The sequence below is a fragment of the Jaculus jaculus genome, chromosome 1, assembly GCF_020740685.1.
Source record: "Jaculus jaculus isolate mJacJac1 chromosome 1, mJacJac1.mat.Y.cur, whole genome shotgun sequence".
In the NCBI taxonomy this organism is placed as follows: Eukaryota; Metazoa; Chordata; class Mammalia; order Rodentia; family Dipodidae; genus Jaculus; species Jaculus jaculus.
In genome coordinates, this window is record NC_059102.1 from 186,043,568 (window position 1) to 186,066,515 (window position 22,948).

Below are 22,948 nucleotides of genomic sequence, written 5' to 3' on the forward strand. Positions count from 1 at the left end.
CCATAAGTGTGCTTGGTCTGGAAGTTCATCTCAGCGAACCTGAAGTTGTCTGCTACAGCCAGTTCCCCCTTGCCAGTGTTTGGCACACTCTCCTGTGCCTGTTGTCCACCTTATGTGGGCCAGGGAGTGATATTTACCCTCTGCTCATGCCATCGTTTTCCTTTGCCATTGTGGAGCTTACCCTCAAGCCTGTAAGCCAAAAATAAACCTCTTCCCCCACAAACTGCTTTTGGTTGGGCTATTTCTACCAGCAATGTGAACCTGAGTGCAACAGTGTATTTGTAAAAAGGTGACTTATGTCTTTGCATCTGTGCCCCTTTATTTCATAGCTTCAGTGCTATCTCAGACAGTAAAATCAACCTGGTAGTACTGCAAGGCCATGTCATAGATTACATGGCATTTCAAACCCTCCAGACATCTCAAGACACATTGCTCAGAAACTGCAGTTTCACCTTCTATTGGAATGGCATCAAATACCTAAAGTTTCTGCCTCTCTCCTCTTTTACTTCTGTTTGCAAAGTGGCCCATTATGTATTAAATTACTTTCTTCCTTATAATACTTGAGTAAAAATGCACAGCAAATGTCATTTCTCAAGTTGTCCTGAAGCCCAGAGCAGTTGCTACTGATCATCTTCATACCTGTAAGTTCATATCTTTCCACACTGCAGAAGCAGACAATGGAGGATTGCTCATGAAAAGTTTGAGACTCCATTATGGTGCATATATTTTTTTCTCAAATTTCAATGGCTAAACCTTAATCAAATAACCCTACTTAATATGAAGGGTAGCTACAAATTTCAGCCCATTGATTTTGTCTTCAGAGAGCTTGAAGTTTAGTCATTATCTACCGGTGTGCATCCAGATTCCAACAAGTGAGTACCACAGCCAAGAAAGAGAAATAAGCAACAGGAGCAGGTAAGGCTGAGATGGATAAGATAGCATGCCAGTAAATAATAACTAAGAGAAGTCTGTATTCAGCACACACACACACAAAAAAAAAAAAAAAAAAAATCCAGAAGGTAGAAAAGATGAACAGGAAGAATAAAATGCAGTTTTCCTTTAAAGTCCTCTAAATGGGAAAAAAAAAATTTACATTTTTACCTATGATTTCATTACTGAACATACCCTTATTCTAATCCTCTTTGAGAAGGCTAAGGTTTGAAAGCTTTTCGGCTGTACCTTTAATCTTACTCTTACAGTGATGATGATGGCCATAGCATCAAAGAGGAACTAAAACAGCATGCAAAATGCAAAAATATGCTACATTGCCCTGAATATATCAGAGCTCTATGTAATTAATGCTGCCATGAAGCCAAAGATAACACTATACTTTAATCCTTAATTCCTTCTATTTCTTTTTTTTTTTTTTTTTTTTTTTGGTTTTTTGAAGTAGGGTCTTGCTCTAGCCCAAGCTGATCTGGAATTCACTATGTAGTCTCAGGGTGGCCTCAAACTCACAGTGATCCTCCTACTTCTGCCTCCCGAGTGCTGGGATTAAAGGTGTGTGTCACCATGCCTAGCTCTATTTCCTTTTTGTTATAAAATATACATTAAAAATTGGCCAAAAATTTTTGGCTAAGCATTTATCTGGTGTGTGTGTGTATAGCACGTGTCTATGTGCATGTATAATTGTAGAATCCAGGTACATCCTGAATATACGTTGAAGTGATATAAGAATGAGAAATTTCAGCCAAAAACAACATGTATTTATGCAGAAAAGGGTTATTAGTAATTCCTCTATTTTCTTGCTCAGATTCTCTTGCTAAATAACTTCCAGTGTGAGAGCTATGACAATAAATTCATGGTGTCCCAGCTTAAACTATAGAATGAAGGAGAACAAGGAAAGATTCAGGTTGTGGTAAACTACAGAATATTTTCCAATTACCCAGAAACTTAGACCCACATCAGATGTTGACTTCTCCACCTAAAACTTCAGGGTTTTTACATCAGTAGAGAGATTTCTATGTTTGTGTTTTTATTATATAAATATTGCTTGATTAGCACAAGTATGTATGCAACTCAAGGAATAAAAATATAAACTTTCTATAGGAAAAGTAAATTTACTTTCTTTAGAATTACATATCTTTCCATTAGTTCTACATCACAGCTCAGTTTTGCCCCCTGTCCACTCCTGTTCCTTGTCCCTTTCTTCCATTGGTATTTCTTGCAAACATATTTAATAATAATGCAGAACTGCAGAAAAATAAATCATAAGGAAAAAAATCAATGAACAGTGCCTTTGTTCAGGTATTGAGCCAATAAATCTTATTCATAATGATAATTCCTTATTTCTTGTTTTATTTATTTATTTTGTTTTCAAGGTAGGGTCTTGCTCTAGCCCAGGCTGTCTTAGAGTTCACTAGGTAATCTCGGGGTGGCCTTGAATTCACAGCAGTCCTCCTAGCTCTGCTTCCCAAGTGCTGTGATTAAAGGCCACACCCAGCTTTGCAACTCCTTATTTCTAAAATTCAACAGTGATGTTTTAGTATTGATAGAATGTATATGTGAATATGTTTATTTGAACATGTAATAATATTATCTGTATAACCACCCAAATATTTTGAAGTAGCACATAACAATTTATGTGTTATTGCTAAAGTCTATCAAATTTGATTATAAATATATAGAATAAATTATTACTTCATAAACTTGATGTGTGGAGTCTAAACATTATTAAGAGTGTATGTGTGCATAGTGTGGTGGTGCACACATTTAATCTCAGCACTCAGGAGGCAGAAGTAGGAGGAGTTCTAGGCCAGCCTGCGACTATATAGTGAATGCCAGGTCAGCCTGGCTTAGAGCAAGACCCTACCTTGTAAAACAAAACCAACCAACCAACAAACAAACAAACAAAAAAGAGTGTGGGTACTTTTACTTTCAGAATCAAAAGAAGGATTTTTCATGTCTTTCATCTTTTTAACAACCTTAAAATTCAGACACACCCCTTTCTGTGAATTTATAAAGACAGGGGAAATTAAAGACTAAAAGCATGAAAGTATTCATGTAATGCAAAGTGCAGAAGAACCATTGTTATAGTTTCTTGGTGGGAAGATCTTACACTTAAATTATGCAGGGATTCTTGCCAGGACTGTTTTGAATAAAGTAACAACTTAGGGGGACATGTTCTTCTTGGAAATTATGCCAGTCATTCAGCTGGCTAACCACACTTCCTGAATGCTTTCTTGCACTAAATTTGTGGAGGGTCTAATCATCTATTAAATAAAGAATGGTTAGTCTCTTAGAGATCAATTAATCAACGTGATAATTAAATCAGAGACAGATGACAAGTGCTTTCTCAAAGAAAAGAAGGGAAGTGTCCTATTTGAAATTGTATTCCTTATTCCTCCCTCTGGGTCTCAGGATTATCCTGAGTGCCCCTTCTCAAACCTGTCAGCAAAGCCTCCAGGATATTGCTGTCTTCCTCTTCAGTGATCATCTGTACCCAACGTGTCAGTTCAAATATCTTCCCTTCACATTTTTATCTTGCCCTTACTTTAGTTCTGTATTCGTTTAGGCCATTTCTGGATCATCAACATAACTGACAATGGCATGCTCCTCTCTCAGGCTCTTACGTGACAAAGTCAGCTTGACTTTTCCTCTAAGGAAAATGTTGAGTCACAAACTCTCCTAATGCCCTCTATAAAGCTTCCAGGCTGCTTAAAGTACTCTTAGTAATTAACTACCCAGGAAAATAAACAGATGGACACCATGGCAAGTTAAGTGTCCAATAATACTATATTTTAAAAACAAGAGTATAGATAAACAGAACTGCAGAAAATTCTGAAATATTTCTCACAAACTTAACAGCATATTTAAAGATCTCACTTCAATGACCTAGACAACACTGCCCATATGCTTATGGGCTTTTGAAGTCTGCCCTCTAAATGTCATTTCTTTCTAATAGGGATTTCTTTAACACCTTCCAAATGCCAAACATGATTTTGACAATTGGGAATTAGCAAAAAACAAACAAAAGACAAAGATCTCAAGTCTTAATAAAACTTACATTAGCAAGGTAAATTTTACTTGTACAGACATGATAGGGAATTTTAAAAGATAATGGAAAATCACAATGTAGAAGATATGAATGGTAGAGCTGTGCAGGGCAAATAAAGTGCATTATTTTACAGATGGACAGAAGATCTGAACAATGATATCAGTTAAGGTTAAGACAAATGAAGAAAAGAGGTGTAAGGGGCTTAAAACAAAGGGTAGAGCTAATAAAAAGGAAGGAAAGATTAAAGCAAGAAAAGAATGAATGGTTCTGAGGAATAGCAAAGAATACACTGAGTGCTATGTAAGCAAGTAAAGCAAGTGCACCATGCCAAGAGATGAGCACCTGTTGAAGAAGCTGTAAGTGGAGGGATTATACAAGCCCTGACACCACTGCACACTTTGATGTTTACTCTGAGTGCAGTCATACAGAGGTAACCCTTTCTTGGGTTTTCAGTACAGGAATGAAGTGATGTTATTCTTTAAAATATCCATGATAAATTCTGTATTAAGAACAGGCTATAGGGAGATAAGGGTAGAAAGAGAAACCTAACAGGAGGCTGTCTCAGGATCAAAGCCAAGATGTAATGTAAGCCATGATGTACATGAGAGCATTAGCAATGATGCGGAGTGCCCTATCCTGGATGTGATTTGAAAACAGTGCCCTTATTATTTCCTGAATAATTTGACGTGATTTGAAAACAAAGTAAAAAGAATCAAGTATGACTCAGTTTTGTGGTCTTAATCACAAGATTTGAATTATTATTCTGGAAGCAGTAACAGGTTTTGCTGTAGAAAGACAGTAGGAACTGGATTTTGATTTTGTAGAATTTTAGATATTTCAAATGGTAATATTAATTTGGAAAATGGAATATACACATATGAAGTTCTGATAATATATTTCAGCTAGAGATATAAATTTGAATACTATTACAACAGATAGAATTTAATGCTACATTAATAAATAAGAATAGTCACAAAGGACTGTAAATGCAAATAGATGGTGAGAAACTTGAAGGGACCTAGAAAAATTAAGAGACTGCAAAGGTGAGAGGAGCTTTTTCACAAGCTTGGGGAGTTTGTGGTGAAACAGAGGAAAAGAAAAAGAGAATTCAGGAAGGCAAGTATGATGATGAGAGATGGTTGGTAGCATCCATGGTACTTAAAGATCAAAAAAAAAAAAAATGAAAGTTAACCATTACCATGATAAATTTATGGAATTAAATAAATAAAACTCCACAGAAGAGATAACACATTAATTACTTCTAATTATTTATTTCTTGGTGCAAATTAAAACAGAATATGAAAGGAAGCCAGAGGGTACTGTCTGAAAGGAAGAGTTCCTGTGGGGAAACCAGATCTTAGAGCCAGCAAAGCCACTTCAAACTAATAATTCCTCTTTCCCAAACAGACCTGAAGCAATTCACTTAATATCCTCTAAATTTTTACTTATTTATTTGCACCTGCACCCATGCACATGCATATGTCCATGTGTGTGTGCGCACACGTGTACACATGTATGCACAGGGTCTTTTGCCACTGCAAATAAAACACCAGATGTTTGTTCCACTTTTTATATCAGTTTTTACATAGTTGGTTGAGAAACTGAACCTGGGCCAGCATGTTTTACAAGAAAGCACATTTAACAGCTGAGAATATCCCTGGTCTCCTCTTAGTATCTTTACATTCTTTCACTGTAAAATAAGGAGCTGTAAACATATTTGTAGTTTACAGGTAAAACAGCACCAGTAATCTCACCACCCAATAACATTACTTATGGTTTGGTTTTGTTTTGTTTTTGTTTTTGTTTTCCAAGGTAAGGTTTCACTCCAGCTCAGGCTGACCTTGAATTCACTATGTAGTCTCAGGGTAGCCTCAAACTCATGGTGATCCTCCTACCTCTGCCTGCCAAGTACAGGGATTAAATGTGTGTGCCACCACGCCTAGCTAATAACATTACTTTCATGCGTTAAATATTGTGTTCTTGTCCTTGTGAGCATATACAAAAACTGTACCTATCATATACCTGTTAATACAAAACTTTTGAAAGTTAGAATGACAGAAGTGCACTCTTTTGCACCCCGTGTGTTAAGTAAGCAAAAGAGATGACACCAAAGGAGGAAGAGCAAGAAGAGGAGGAGGAGGAAGAGGAACAGGAGGGGAAGCATGTCTGACAGGCTCCTTCCTGTTTACCATCACTTGCTGATGCCCAACTTCATGGTTATAATTGAACATGCTAAATTATCAAGGGTTAGAAATTTGGTCAAAGGAAAATGTGGCTTATTTATTTCTATGTAAATTTATTGGACATTCCTAGATATGGTCAGCTTTTTGATTAGGAAAGAAAGGAGGAAAGGGAGAGAGGAAGAAAAAGAAGGAAAAGAAGAAAGAAAGAAAGAAAGAAAGAAAGAAAGAAAGAAAGAAAGAAAGAAAGAAAGAAAGAAAGAAAGAAAGAAAGAGAAAGAGAGAGAGAGAGAGAGAGAGAGAGAGAGAGAGAGAGAGAGAGAGAGAGGGAGGGAGGGAGGGAGGGAGGGAGGGAGGGAGGGAGGGAGGAAGGAAGGAAGGAAGGAAGGAAAGAAAGAAAGAAAGAAAGGAAGAAAAGAAGGAAAGAAAGAAAGGAAGGATGGGGCTGAATAAATGGCTTAGCCATTAAGGCATTTGCCTGCAAAGCCAAAGGACCAGGTTCAATTCCCCAGGACACAAGGTGGTGCATGTGTCTAGAGTTCATTTGCAGTGGCTGGAGGCCCTGGAGCATCCATTCTCTCTCTCTCCACCTTTTCTCTCTCTCAAAATAAATAAATAAAATAAAATATTTAAAGAAATAAAGAGTAAGGAATTAGGGAGGGAAGGAAAATAAAGGGAATGTAAAACACCTAGTATTTAACTTAATTTGGCAAACATAACTCATGAAGTGTTTTGTGCAGTCAATGTGATAGGCACACATTCAATCTCACTTATATTGTTATTGAGTTGACTACTCAACTGTCATAATTTTGACGATTACTTCTTTGTCTTTACAAGACATCAGTTAGTTGGTAGAGAGATGAATGTGTGTCCTATAAAACGTCTTGGTGACAGGAAAATGATAATGTTCTCAGATCATTAGGACATTTTCCGCATCCTTCCAGATCTTGGCTATGGAAAGACACTTCCGGGTAGTTCTACACAGATGACACATACTTTTTTAATGTCCACATATGTATGTTTCTCAGTGTTCGCTGTCAACCTGCACTGTTGGTTAATTTGTAATGCTTCCTCCATCTCTGTTTGGTCAGTATCAGGCAACATTTCAAGGCGAATTATCTTACCTTTACTCTCCTAGGTCTTGAAGGAGCCACCGAGGGCTGGCTCTGTTTCATGCGCAGTTCTGGCCAGTGCAGTCCCATGGTAGCCCCTGAACTGCTTTTCTTGTCATTATCATACACAAGTCCCTCTCGCAAACATTCTAGTCAGGTTCTCATGCGATGTAGAGACTGAGACTAACTCAGAGAAGTCCAATTCAAAACCTCCCCATCCTGCTCCTTTTGCTGTGTCACCGTCTCAGGGAATTCACCATCACAGGTCATTTTGTTACAGGACAGGAGGCGCTGTCCCCTGAGTATTACTCATAATTCAAAAACTAAGAGAGACAGAGAAAGAGAGAGAGAGGAAGCCTCCCATCCACATCTAGGTCCCCCAAATTAACTCTGATCACATACCATTGCCAACTCTTTCACCTGTCCTGCTTGAAGAAAGCAGGGACATGGTGGCTCTTCTTGCTTTGGTTCTTCCTCCTTCCCTCTGTTGGGAACCGCTGCATGGACTGTGTCTGTTAGTCACATGACAAGTGGTGGAAGTTAAGCCAAATCACAGAATATTTTCATTCAGAAATCCTTGACTTCAGAACTATTCTGTTGTTGCATAAGTCCCTTGTTTGCCAGCCCGATCCTTCCTCTGCATTTTTGCACTAACAATGTCAAATCCTTCCACTACAATCACGGCCTGACAATGAATGGGGGAGAAATGCTACACAGAGATAGAAATGAAAAATTCCTCAGTGTCTTCCAATGGGTATCACTGTTGCAAAGAAAAGCAAAGAATGAAACAAACGAGCTTTTTAGAAAATGTACCTATATAACATTTCTTAAAGACTTGAAGAAATGGAGATTGTTATTCCAAATAATAACAGATCTTTCTCAGAAATCACCAGAATGATTGCTAGGTCAGGGACATTCGTTCCAATCATCCTATATGGCCCCTTGATTAAGAATATCTAACAGGAAACCTGTGTTTATTTTACAGGGAACAAGGGAGGAGGGCTATGAGAACCCCGCAATGGCTGCTCAGGACGCAATGGTAACTAAGCAAGACTCTTCACCAAGGTGCAGGAGATTTTAGTGAAGTGGGCCTGGCTAACTCTGATGCTCCTCCCTGGTGTGACTTTCCAGGTGCTGTGGGAAGCCTGTCAGCAGAGGACTGGGGAACACAAAACCTTGCTGCAGATGATCCTATGCAACAAGAGCTACCCGCAGCTGTGGCTGGGTAAGGAGGAGTTGGGGTCTTCCCAGCTGTTCAACTGATGACGTGCTGTCAGGTTGTTAGCTGGGATTAAAAAGAACAGTTGGGCTGGTGAGATAGCTCAGTGGATGAAATGCTTGTGGCTCAAGCCTGAGTAACCCAGGTTCAATCCCCAGACCCCACTCTCCAAACCCTCACCCAAACAGCCAAAGCCACCATAATGGGCTTCTTGTACTGGCAACATGCTGTACTACCATCGGAGAGATGGTAACAAAGACAGGAAGATTTCTCAGAAATTCAAGATATCAAAGAACAACAAGACATAAAGAGAGAGAAAGAGAGAGAACATGCTTCCAAACTAAGGTGGAAGCTAAAGATCAACTCCCAAAACTTTACCTTGACTTACACACACCTACACATATAATCCCAAACACACGTACAAATAAATGAAATAATTTTTTCAAAAAAAATAAATATTACAAGTAAATATAGAAATAGAGGACAGTTGGTTATCTCGCAGACATCTTGTATCATGTTTATGAATGATGTTTATGTGAGTATAACGTATTTAATGATATGACTAAGGAATAATTATAGCTGAATTCTGTACCTTCAAATACTGAATCTTAGAAAACATCATTTTTCTCTCTATATATCTGCCTCTTTTTCTGTCTCACTCTCTCTCTAATACTGGGGAGTTGAACCATGGTTGTTTGGCTTTGCAGGCAAGTGCCTTAACTGGTAAGCCATCTCTCTAGCCCTTTAAAAAATATTTTTTAGAGCTGGAGAAATAGCTCAGCAGTTAAGATACTTGCCTGGAAAGCATAAAGACCAGAGTTCAATTCCCCAGTATCCACGTAAAGCCAGATGCACACCATGGCACATGCATCTGGAATTTGTTTGCAGCAGCTAGATGCTCTGGCATGCCCATTCTTTCTTTCTCTCTCCCTCATGCTCTACCTGCCTCTCTCTCTCTCTCTCTCTCTCTCAAGTAAATAAATTAATTAAATATGTTTTAAAGAAGGCATCTTTGTTTTTGAGATATATTATCTATATCTAATTAGGTAGATTATATTTGTCTTTAAAAGTATTTAGTGAGCACACAGTATTCAGTCCATAATGAGTCAAAGTCATAAATACTAGCATGACTTCTCAATCATCAGTAGTGCCTGTTATTCTTTGATATGCAATCCTATTATCTTCTACTTTGTCTCTCTCCATACTCCAAATCTGTCTTTCTATTACAAAAACAAATTAAATAAAATTAAGACACAAAGGCCTACAAAAATATAAAAGACAGCCTCTCCTAATTCAAACTCAATAAATTCACCTGATATGTGAGTTAAAGATTAGTAATAAGAACAATACCTCTGTACTTCTAAATTAATCTAGAAACAAATACAAACAAACATATAGCTAACTAACATAAAGCTTGATTAATAAGTTCTTGAGATAAGGAAGTTTAATTGAACATTACTTTATGTTAGTAAATTATGCCCCTATGAGTGATTTCTTATTTCTCAAAATATTCTTCATAGACTTAATGACCACGATTTTTAATCATCGCACAGAGATTTTTCACAACTTTTATATTTGAGCTTTAATGGGATGTTTACTGTTGACATATCTGATTATTATTTATGTCCTACAGAAATAAATGGTTCATAATGAATAGTTCATAATCTGTTTTCCTCTTCTTTAAACCAACAGTGAGTCAGTGAGTCCCACGGTAGGTGACCATTGTTCCCCAGAAGACAAGAGCAGATCTTTGGATTATGCCTGCTCTGGCAATTTAGCATAACCATATTGTTTCAGAGAGCAGATATGTCAACACCATTGGAAGTAGCATTGTGAAATAGTTTAGAGATTATTTTGTTTTTATTTTAGTTATCAATATATAAACAATATTTGTACTTTTTAAGTTTATGATATTTACAAAAGACTCTCCTTTGATTTATATCAATGTGTTGAAGTTTTCCAGGAATTTAAAACCATTTCTGGTCAAGACCTTGTGGATGCCATCAATGACTGTTATGATGGATACTTTCAGGAGTTGATAGTAGCAATTGGTAAGTCACAAGTTATGTGATGGATGACAGACCTACTATTCCAAAATAATTGCTGATACTCTCTGCCTGAATTAAAGGTACATGTGTGTACTCTTTATGGAGACGTTTTCCCTTAAATGTAATAATTTGAAAGATTTGTACACTCTATAAAAGGAAAGTATGTCAGCTAGTGACATAATGCACTAAATTATCAACCTGCTGATTTTAATAAACTGGCCTCTTCCCTACAATTTCATACCAGAAAGCATGGATATCTCAGGTGCCTTATCAAAGGAACTGACTCCTCACCTGTTACAAAATCCATGTTATAGTCATTGACTTCCTTTCTCAGAGAGCTCTGATTGTGATTTTCTTCTCTCCCATATGTAAATTTTTCATTACTTTTAATAAATAAATAAATCTTACTAAAAGGAAAAATACCTGCAGTCATTAATAAGCAATCCTGAAGGCTGTTATAATGGAGTCAATCTCCACAACTTTCTAAGAAAAGATGTATCCATAGTAGAAAAAGTGGAGGTACTTATTCCTGAGAATTATTAGATAGTACTCACATTCTATCCTGCTCCTTATTGTGACTTGACAACACACACTTCAGGAACTACATATGAAGAGTCTTTGTGAAACATCCCCCTAATAGGGATTCATCAAGTAAGCATGGGTATATGTGTTGAGTGAATGAATATTGTGATTTTGCACTCCTGGAATTATATTGGACATGCATGACATGAAGCTCAGAGATCACTGAGTTATTATGATTTATCTCATATTGATATTTTAACGTAGGGCCCCTTGAAATGGTCTGGTATGTCCTGTGAATCTCCTAAAAATATTTAATATGTGGTGATTTGTATGTCTCTGTGATTTTTTTGAGAATAAGGTCCATATACTCCATCAAAATCTCCCAAAAAGTAGTAGCCATGTATCACATTAAAGCACCTCAGGTTACAAAACTTAAACAGATTAAGTACACACATAAAGCCATATGCACAAAGTGGTGCATGCATCTAGAGTTCATTTTCAATGGCTTGAGGCCCTAACATGCCCATTCTCTCTTACTGTCTCCTCACTGTCTATCTGTTTGCAAATAAATAACTAAAATATTTTTAAAATAAGTGAACAATGAAGGTATGTTCTCATAAAATGTCTTCTCACAAACTAAAATCATTACTTGAACTACACAGAAAACACTGGTAAAATGATTTTTTTGGAAATAAGTTATGGTTTCTCTTCATTCACTCATTCATGTATTAACCTAATTTTTATATAAGCACTAACATATGGTCTATAATCCTCACTTGAAATTTAGTAAGAGCTATTATACAGGATCTAAGATGTTCAAAGCCATAACAGGCTTAATTAAGTGACATTTTGAATTAGTCTGGAATCATATGATGATTAATGTTTCTCTTTAAGGGACCTCAGATCTATTCACAAGTCCATAATCCATAAATAATCTGAAGCCTACTAAAGATCAACTGGTCTAAACCAGATTCCTAAGTCATTTTAATGCATAACATTCAGGAAAGTGGATGGATTGCATATGTTCTATTTTGTATTAATGCCTCCAATAAGAAAAGGCAGGTCATAATCTAGGTTCCTTCAAAGAACTATAATTTTCAGTTAAGAAGATAATTTGTTTTCATTGTGTTATATGAAGGAAGTAACAAGAGTCCCAAGAGATAGAAATAGATGAAATAAAAATATGAATAAAACATTACAATAGTGTCAGTTTATGTGTTTCAATAAGCCATACTGTCATCATTATTCTGTCTTGAAATAATAGTATTTTTTACTGTAGCAGAATATGAAAGTGTTATATTTGATTCTCAAATCCTGCAAACATTACACCTTATCATTCAGGCATATTCTTTGTCCTTTGATCTCTCCTAGTTCGCTGTGTCCAAGACAAAGCCAGCTATTTTGCTTATAAGTTATATAATGCAATCCATGTGAGTATTGCCCACCTATGTTTAAAATTTCTTGAGAAATAATATCTATTTTCTTAAAACTGACTTATTCCCATTATGTAAATTTTGATTTGCATTTTTTAATCTATATGTAAACACATACATTACAAAGAAGATGTGTCCAAGTATAAAAGAAATGTGTTATACACCAAAAGTAGATTCATGCAGTATAAATAATATTTGCTTTCTACAGCAAATTTAGGTATACTTAATATATGATTCTCTGGGTATCTTCCCCTCCTATAGTTTAGAGTCTCGCCATTTACAAAACCTGGTAATAGAAAGGCAGCTAAACATTTTCAAAGGCCCTTAAATCATATCTGTAAAAGCACAAAACATATGGCACCTAGATGAAAGTGTCAAAACATTACAAAATATCAGACAAAAATGCTACAAAAATGTTTTTCAAGTTTAAAAACACAAAATAATGCTAGCTATTATTTTTAAACATAAAATGTTATTTTCAAAAAGCAATTAAAGAGATACATAGACAACAATGAATTCTAGAAGCAGTTTTATAATTCAATGAGTATTTTTTTCATGTATTAGAGTGGTATCCAATAACACATTATTGGAAACCTTCATTTTTAAGGCCACAAAAACTTAAGTATATCCAATAGTGCACATTATCTAAATAACATTTATAAAATATTTAAAAAAACAGGGTGAGGGGATACCCAAGCAAATGAAGGCACTTACCTGCAAAGTTTCCTATCCAAAGTTCAATTCCCCAGCACCCAAATAAAATCAGATGCAATGAAATGCATGCATGGGTGATCCCAAGTACTTACAAGAATGGGAGGTGGAAGGTGGAGTGAGGAGAATCCAAAGCTCATGGGCCAGCTACTCTGTGCTTCCTTTGGAGTGTGGTGATTTATGTGCAGATTCAAGTGCCCTGTCTAAAGAGGACAGAGCACAGACTCCTAGAGACTGACTTCTAACCTTCATACCTGCATTATGGCACACATGTGCATGTACACACACATGCTCACATGCACAAATAAAGAAAAGATCCCACATAGGTACATCTGTCAAAGCCTTAAAAAGTAAAATAGAACTTCATAAAATACAATTACTATTACAGTAATTTTAATAATCGGAGCATAAAATTTTAATGAGATTATAATATCATACTTTTTATTTTTTATTTAATTTATTTTTATTGACAATTTCCATAATTGTCTACAATAACCCATGGTAATTCCCTCCATCCCCGCACTTGCTCCTTTGAATTGTACAAAATAATAGATTTCAATGTAGCATTATGATATATGTACATAATGTATTTTCAGAGTAATTGTTACAGGCCAACTTTTTTAAAAAAATTATTAAATATGCATTTTGGTTGGCAGAGGTGTCACAGTCAATGTTAGATTTTTTTTTTTTTTTTTTTTTTTTTTGGTTTGTTGAGATAGGGTTTCACTCTAGCTCAGGCTGACCTGGAATTCACTGTGTAGCCTCAGGGTGGCCTCAAATTCATGGCAATCCTCCTACCACTGCCTCCCAAGTGCTAAGATTAAAGGCATGTGCTCCCACGCCTGGCTAAATGTTAGATTTTTTTCATGTTCCATATGAATCCAGAGAAGGTAGAATTAAATGGGAACTTGATGTCTTTTTTTTATTTTTGGAGTCAGTGAATATATTTGAGTTGGTGCCATTGTTAGCCTCCTCCCTGTCCTCCCCCATCCACAGAGATCCCCCTTGTAGGGGTATATGGGTCGTGCACTGTGGGGTTAGCCTTTAGTTTCGGGTAGGAGGGAATGTCTCTGCATGTCATGACCCAATGTGTCGCTCTGACATTCTTTCCCGCCCGTCTTCAGCAAATTTCCCTGAGCCATGTTGGGCCCATATTAGGTCTGCTTCCATGTTGAGATCATGAGTGCCTCTGTCTCTCTGACTATCTGGTTTGGTAGGGGTTGATTTTTCTCTGCGTGTATCTCCTTCACGGCTGTGCTGGTTCCTGGTTTGCCAAGAAAACAGCATTTTTGCATGTTTCCCCAATTATTCGTAGTTTCAGCTGGGGCCCTTTTGAGGTATGGTGGGGTAGTTCATTCCTTAGGATCTACGTCTATCTGAAAAAGAGAAGCAGATTCTCCAACGGAGAGTCAAGTTAGCACCAAGTAGATGTGTTAACCATTGTTTTTAGAGATAGTTCAATTGAGAGTGGGTTCATTTTTGGATATGGTTCTGACTTTTTTCCAGCTCCAGCTATGGGTTTTGTTCCACTGAGCAGATCAGTTAGCCAAATTGAGAGCAGTTGTACTATTGTACTTGTATGAGCATCACAGGTTGTTTGCTGCTAAGTAAGTTAGATCATGCGTTGCTTGGACAGATATTGGTCTTTATCCTCCAGACGCTCATGTAACACCTTCCGGCACTAGTCACGCTAACTGTCTGGAGACTGACTCTCTTCAAGCTTCCAGCCATGTCACTCCATGATACATACCAACAGTGTATGGTGTCTTCAGCAGTAGGGTCTTACCACTAACCTGTAGTGGGTCCTCAAGAGCTCTGACATAAATCTGTCTTCTTTTAGGAAACCTTGTAGGTCTCTGTGATCAAAAGCTCATTGTGGATGATTACCACCTACTGGTACCAGGAGTTACAGGTCAGCAGCCAAGAAAGAGAAGGAAGAACTGGATAAGTGATGTAAAAGAGATAGCAATATGAGAGAGAAGAAAGACAGAGAGAAGCAGAAATAGGAGGAAATAATGAACAGTTTTTGTCATACCCTCTCCAGGGCCTTGTGAATCTGGTGTTCCCTCTAAGGGCCTGGTGGAAGTTCAGCCATTTGGTCTGTCTTTTAGGATGTAGAGTTTTATGGTACCATTGTCTTTTGGGCCCAGTTTTATGTAGACCCCCTCCCTTTCTTATCCTCCCTTCCCTCCCCACCCACCCTATTGTCCAGTTCTCAAGTGGCTTGGTAGGTATATCTGAGACTTGGGTAGATTCAGGTTAGGAGCTGTAAATGAGTGAAACTATGCAGTGATTATCTTTCTGTGACTGGGTGAGTTCACTGAGAATAAGCTATTCCAGGCTCGACCATTTTTCTTCAAATTTCATTGTGTCATTTTTCCTTACTGCTATGTTGAATTTCATTGTGTACATATACCACATCTTAATTATACATTCGTCTAGTGATGGACATCTGGGTTGATTCCAGATGCTGGCTATTATGAATTGAGCAGCTACAAACATGGTTGAGCAAAAATCTCTGAGCAGAGGCATGGAGCTTTTAGGGTACATGCCCAGTAAGAGAATAACTGGGTCTGTTGGTAACTCTATAGCCAGATTTTTTTAGGAGCCTCCATATTGCTTTCCAAAGTGGTTGTACCATCTTACATTACCACCAACAGTGGATGAGGGTTCCTATTTCTCCACATCCTCACCAAATTTATTTTCATTGGATTTTCTGATGTTTGCTATCCTTACTGGGGTAAGGTAGAATTTCATAGTAGTTGTAATCTGAATTTCCCTGATGATTATAGATGATGAACATCTCTTCAGGTGTGTGTTTGCAATTTGTATTTCATCCTCTGTGAACTGCCTGTCCAGTTCCTTGCCCCATTTTGTGAGTGAGTTATTTGACGTTATATTATTTATGTTTTTGAGTTCTTTGTAGATTCTAGAAATTAGGCCTCTGTTAGTTGGATATTCAGCAAATATTTTCTCCCATTCTGTGGGTAATCTATTGGCTTTGCTTATTGTATGTTTGTGTGTGAAGAAACTTTTCAGCTTCATAAGATCCCATTGGTTGAGTGATGGTTTAAGGTCCCATGCTACTGGGATTTCATTCAGGAAGTCTTTTCTCATTCCTAGATCATGGAATATTCTTCCTAACTATTCTTCCTATAGTAGCCAAGTTTCTGGTGTTATATTGAGGTCTTTGATCCATTTGATTATTGTGCATGGTGAGATGTATGGATCAAGTTTCAATTTCATGCATATGGTCATCTAGTTTTTCCAGCACCATTTGATGAAGATGCTATATTTTTGCCAGCCTATATTGTTAGGGCCTTTGTTGAATATCAAGTAGCTGTAGTTAATAGACCCAAAGTCTTGTTCCTCAATTCTATTCCATTGGTCTATACTCCTGTTTATACACCAGTACCATGCTGATTTATTAGTATGGCGTTGTAATATAGCTTTAGATCAGGTATGGTGATGCCTCCAGAGGTGTTTCTTTTGCTGAGGATATGCTTGGATATCTGAGGACTTTTGTTTTTTCCATATGAATTTTGAGATCAATTTTTCTATCTCTGTGAAGAACGATGTTGGGCTTATGGTGGGAATTGCATTAAATCTGTAGATTGCCTTTGGAAGGATTGCCATTGTTTCAATGTTAATTCTGGCTATCCAGGAGCATGGGATTTCCATTTTCTTAAGTCCTCCTCAATTTCTTTGTTTTTATGTTTTCATTGTATAGATCTTTTAGTTCCTTGGTTAAATGTTATTCCAAGGTATTTTGTTATTTTGTTGTTGTTGTTGCTACTGAAATTGGGATAATGTCACTTATTTCTTTCTCTGCATCTTTGTCATTTTCATATAGAAAGGCTACTGATTTATGTGCACTGATTTTGTATCCTGCTACTTTGCTGAAGGAGTTTATCACCTTTAAGAGTTTTGGCTCTCGGGTCTCTTACATATAAAATCATCTCATCTGCGAATAGTGCTAACTGGACTTCTTCCTTTCCAAACTGTATCCCTTTTATTTCTTTCTCCTGTATTATTGCTTGAGTAGGACTTCCAGTACTATATAATAGAGCACAGTTGAGAGTGGACGTCCCTGTCTTGTTCGTGATCTCAATGGGAATTCCTCCAGTCTCTCTCCATTAAGTATTACTTGGGCTTTAGGAGCTTTGCATATTGCCTTTATTGTGTTAAGATATAAACTGACCATGCTGATTCTGTCCAATGTTTTGATCATGAAGTGATGTTGTATTTTGTCAAAGGCCTTTGCTGTATCTATTGAAATGATCATGTGGTTTTTGTGTTTCACCTTGTTTATGTGGTGTATTACATTGACAGATTTCTATATGTTGAACCACTTATGCATTCCTGGGATGAAACCCACTTGATCAAGGTGGATAATGGATTTGATGTGTTGCTGAATTCGGTGTGTGAAGATTTTGTTCATCAGGGAAATCGGCTTGTAATTTTCTTTTCTTGTGGCATATCTGCCTGGTTTTGTTATTAGGATGATACTAGCTTCATAGAAGGAGTTGGGAGCTTTCCTTGATCTCCAATTATGTGGCATAGTTTGATAGAATTCAGCTGAGAAACTATCTAGTCCTGGACTCTTCTTTTTGGGGAGGTTTTTTATCACTATTTCAATTTTGGTGGGTGTGATAGGTTTGTTTAGGAGATTAATCTGCTCTGAGTTTAGCTTTGGTAGATGGTATGTGTCTTGGAATTTATCCATTTCCTCTATATTTTCCAATTTTGTAGAGTAGAGGTTTTTGAAATTAGACCTGATGATTCTTCCAGTTTCACTTATGTCTGTTGTGATCTCTCCTTTTTGTTAATTTGAAGCACCTCTTTTTTTTTTTTTTTTTTTCACTTGACCAAATAGGCCAGGGAATTGTCAGACTTGTTTATTTTTTCAAAGAACCTACTTTTTGTTTTATAAATTTTCTTAATTGTTTTCTTAGTTTCGAATTGATTAATTTCTGCTCTGATCTTAATTATCTCTTTCTGTCTGGAGCTTTTTGGATTGGATTGTTCTTGCTTTTCTTTAGGTGGATGGTTAGGTTATTAACCTGGGATTTCTCTGTCTTTCTTATGAAGGCATTTAGTGCTATGAATTTTCCCCCGAGGACCACCTTCATTGTATCCCATAAGTTTTGGTACCATGTGTTCTCATTGTCATTCATTTCTAGAAATTTCTCTATTTCATTTTTTTTTATTTTGTCCACTACCCATTCATTGTTTAAAAGTGTGCTGTTCAGTTTCCAGGAGCCGATGGAATTTTTGGTGAGTGTTTTATTGTTAATTTCTAGCAATATAGCATGCAGGGGATTTTGGCAATATTCCTAAATATATGGAGGCAGGCTTTGTGACCCAGTATATGATCTATTTTAGAGAAGGTTTTGTGTGCTGCTGAGAAGATTGTGTAGTCCATGGATTTGTGGTGGAATGTTCTATAGATGTACATTAGATTTAAATGTGCTATGGTTTTGTTGAGCTCTCTCACTTTCCTGTTGAGTTTAAGTTTGGATGATCTATCTATTGCTGATAATGATGTATTGATGTCCCCAACTATGATGGTGTTGGTGGTTATTTCTGTTTTATTGTTGAGTAAGTTTTGTTTTATGAATTGTGGTGCACCTGTGTTTGGTGCATAAAGATTTATGATCATAATATCTTCTTGCTAGATTGTTCCCTTGATCAGTAGGAAGTGGCCTTATCTTTTTTGATTATTTTTGGTTTGAAGTCTATTTTATCTGATATTAGTATGGCTATGCCTGCTTGTTTCTTATTCCCATTCACTTGGAATATCGTTTTCTACCCTTTCACACTGAGGAAATGTCTGTCTTTAGTGGCGAGGTGGGTTTCTTGACAACAACAGATTGAGGGGTCTAATTTTTTGTTCCACCCTGTGTGCTTGTGTCTCTTGATGGGTGAGTTAAGGCCACCTATATTGTAGAGTAATGACTGTGAGGTTTGTTTTGATCCCTGACATATTATGTTTGTTTATGTTGTTTGGTGTTTTCATGGACTTTGAAGATTTTTGTGCCTTCTTTGAGTTAGGTTATTGTGATCTGCTTCTTATAGGTACTTGAGGTTGATTATTTGATTCTTCTTTGTGGAGAATGGGTAGAAGTTTAGGGGGTTATGCCAAGGTGGAGCAAGCTGTCATGGCAGGCAGGGAAGGAACGTGGGGGCATGTGCAGCAGGACAGAGTGTGGAGGGTCAAGACTTGCCAGGGGGCGGGGTGGGTGTAAAAGAGAAGGTCTGAATTCACATGGGGTGAGGGTGGGGCCCTAGCAGAGCTGAACAGAGCAGGTCTGAAGACATATGCTGGAGAACTGCGGAAGAAGCATGCTCAGGGGCGCAGCAGAGCAGAGGGGTCAGAATTTGCATAGGAGCTACACTGAGCAGATTGATTTGAAGTCCCTGGTCAGATGTGGGCCAAGCAGAGTTGGTAGAAGGCCAGGGGTGGGCAGGGCAGAGTGGAGCAATTCCAAAGTCAGGGTAAGCAGGGGTGGGGTGGAGAGGGACAGGAGTTGGAGGGTGAAGACATGGGAGGATGCAAATCTTTGACCTTGGGGGAGAGGGGAGGTGTGGATCTTGGCAATCTCCTGTGCCTGAGGGCACAGGTGGAACTACTGGCCTTCCTTTCCTTGCTGGAAGTTACTATGAGAATAGCCTGAGGCTGGGACTCTGGTTAGGATGGCCATTTGGGTGATTTGGGGCAGGTGGATTACCTGAGAGCCTAGGAATCAGCCAATTCCCTTTTTTGCCCCTCTGCACCCTCCCACTGGCAATCTATTAGAGATTGCTTTCCTCCAAAAGTCCCAGTGACCCCTTGATTCCTTGCCTCTCCTTCCTGGGATTTGGTGCGGTTAGGTGGACACCATCTTGACCGGAAGTCCGCAGGTCAACTTTTTTACAATGGCCAGTTTACTGGAACAACATGTTAATAGTCAAGAATATTTTATTATGTATCTTATGCATAAAAGTACTTTTAAAAAGATTTTATTTTTATTCATTAGAGATACAAGGGGAAAGAGAGAGAAAGAATGGGCACACAAGGGCCTCTAAACACTGCAAATGAACTCCAGATGCATGTGCCACCCTGCGCATCTGGCTTACTTGGGACCTGGAGAATCAAACCTGGTTCCTTAGACTTCACAGGAGGCACCTTAACCACTAAGCTATATCTCTAGCACAGAAGTACTTTTTTGCTTAACTTAAGCAAAGTACTCCTTTGCTTAACTTTTTATTCTACTTCCAAGGAGAAAAGACTAATTCAATTAAAATGTATTTTCTTAAAATAGCATGTTTGGAAGTACTATATTAAAGTTTTAGCAATTTCTTGCCCAAGATTCATGCAATCCAATGACCGAATAATGCTGCACTTGTGAATGCCTTTGGAAAATTGATCACAGCTATGCAGATTCCAACTATGTCCAGAGTTAGGACTATTTTTCTAATAATTTACAAAACTATATTCTCTCTCTCCCTCTGTGTATGTGTGTGGGGGGGTGTCACAGTGGGGGAAGGGAAGGTCTTCTAATTCAGAAATAACTTGAAGTTAAAAAATGAAAATTGTAGGGTTGGAGGGATAGCTTAACAGTTAAGGTGTTTGCCAGAAAAGGCAAAGGACCCAGGCTCGATTCCCATGAAAGCCAGATGCACAAGGGGGTGCACAGGTCTGGGGTTTGTTTGCAGTGGCTGGAGGCCATGGCGTGCCCATTCTCTCTCTCCCCCCTTTCTCTGTCTAATGAATAAATAAACATAATAAAAAATGAGAGTTGTATAATCAAATAATCAAAATTTACGTATGAGAGCCATGGATATCAAAATAAGTCAAAAAGCTCTTTCTACCAGCTTGACATCCTCTGTGATTTCCTCCAAGTTGTCTAAGTAATCTCAAATTTAAAATAGAAATCTTAACTGATCATTGATTTTAATTACTGCACATTATTTAAAAAAATTTTATTAGTAGATCTACATTCCTAACACACAGGCATCAAAAAATAGATTATACTTACAGGCCACCAGATGTCCCCATTCTTCCATGTGAAACATTTCTTAGACATTGCTGGGTCCTCTTAACACAGTTGACTTTTTTCAGTATTTTAATTTGAATCAACAAACCTTTCAAGGACCCAAAATTCTGATTTTATAATCTTTCAATAATATGCTATATAATGAAAGTGTAATTCATATCTTTTCCTCGCAATGAAAATGTTTACCTAAAAATATCTCAGGACAAGATTTTCATTTAATAATCTAATGAGAAGAAGGTAGTGTGACAATTGACAAGAATGAAATGTTGAGGGTCTGAGATCAAGCCATGACTGGAACTTAAAAAGTAAACTTAGAGGCCTGGAGATGTGATTCAATTGATAGATGATTTTCCTTGCATTTTTGAAGCCTTGTGCTTGATCCCCAACAACCCATAAAGTGGGTTTGGAGGTATACCCTGTAATTTCAGCCTTCAGGATATGGATGCAGGAGGATTAGAAGTTGAAGGTTATAGGCAGCTACATAACCAGTATGAGGCCAGCCTGGAACCCCTGGGGCCCTATCTCAAAAATGAAAGCAAGGGGCTAGAGAAATGTTCAAAGTGATTGCCTGTGAAGTCTAAGGACCCATGTTCTACTCTGCAGATCCCACATAAGCCAGACCACAAAGGTAAGGCAAGTGCAAGATCGCAAATGACCACTAGGTGGTGCAAGTCTCTCTCTCTCTCTCTCTCCCTCTCCCTCTCTCTCTCTCTCTCTCTCTCTCTCTCTCTCTCACTCACTCTCTGACTTTCTCTAAAAGTAAAATAAAATAAATAAAAGGAGAAAATATAATAAGATAGATAGAGAATAATAGCAGGGTATGGTGATGCATGTCTTTAATCTGAGCATTCTGGAGGGGAGGCAGAGATAGGAGCACTTCTGTGAGGTCAAGGGAAGTCCAAAACTGCAGAGTGGTTTCCAGGTCAGTCTGGGCTAACATAAGCCCCTACCTCCTTGAAAACAAAACAAAACAAAAAGAACAATAAATAAATGTAAATTAATTAATTAATTAATGATAAAAGTGTAGTGTGAGTACATCGTAATGGAGAAGTCATCACAGGTCTTCTCTGAGTCCCTCACTTGGGCACTCTGTGCCCTGAGATACCACTGCTTGAGACTACCAGGAAGAAGAGCAAATTGGTACAGAAATGGAGGCCAGTCTATTTGGCACAGGCATTTGCATTTTTATCTCTATCTTTTAGGACTTTGGTTTCCACAACAAAACTGTAATCAGAATCCTCATTGCCAGAAGTGAAATAGACCTGCTGACCATCAGAAAAAGATACAAAGAGAGATATGGAAAATCTCTATTCCATGATATCAGAGTAAGTCTTCTACATATGATTTACTTTAAGCCATATTCCATCCTTTCTGAAATCCAAATAAAAGGTTCAATCTAAATGACTTGATGTTGAGACATACTAGTGGCATATTCTGACACAGATAATCTATTTTAGGAATTCAGATAGCCTTCAATACATCATCAATAGCTAACCTTGAAAACCTGGTCAGTTCAAAAATAGAACCCTGTGCTCTTGATTGGTTTTAGGGAAAATTGTGGTGTTCATATAAAATACTCATTACATATGATTGTTCATTAAGAATTAAATCCTTAAGTGCGCAAAATACAGAATCAGCCAGGTATAGTGTTGCATGTCTATAGTCCTAGCACTGTGAAGGTGGAGGC

General features: G+C 37.6%; 1 protein-coding gene across 2 annotated transcripts in view; it reads left to right on the forward strand.

Moving 5' to 3' along the window:
- Anxa10 (annexin A10) overlaps positions 1-22,948 on the forward strand; it is a 74,264-nt gene that overhangs the window by 49,440 nt on the left and 1,876 nt on the right. For both annotated transcript variants that reach the window (XM_045141503.1, XM_012948484.2), the window contains exons 7-11: positions 8,275-8,328; positions 8,421-8,514; positions 10,464-10,559; positions 12,450-12,508; positions 22,464-22,586. In XM_045141503.1, coding sequence (XP_044997438.1) covers positions 8,275-8,328; positions 8,421-8,514; positions 10,464-10,559; positions 12,450-12,508; positions 22,464-22,586 — 426 coding nt within the window. The remainder of the gene's footprint in view (positions 1-8,274; positions 8,329-8,420; positions 8,515-10,463; positions 10,560-12,449; positions 12,509-22,463; positions 22,587-22,948) is intronic.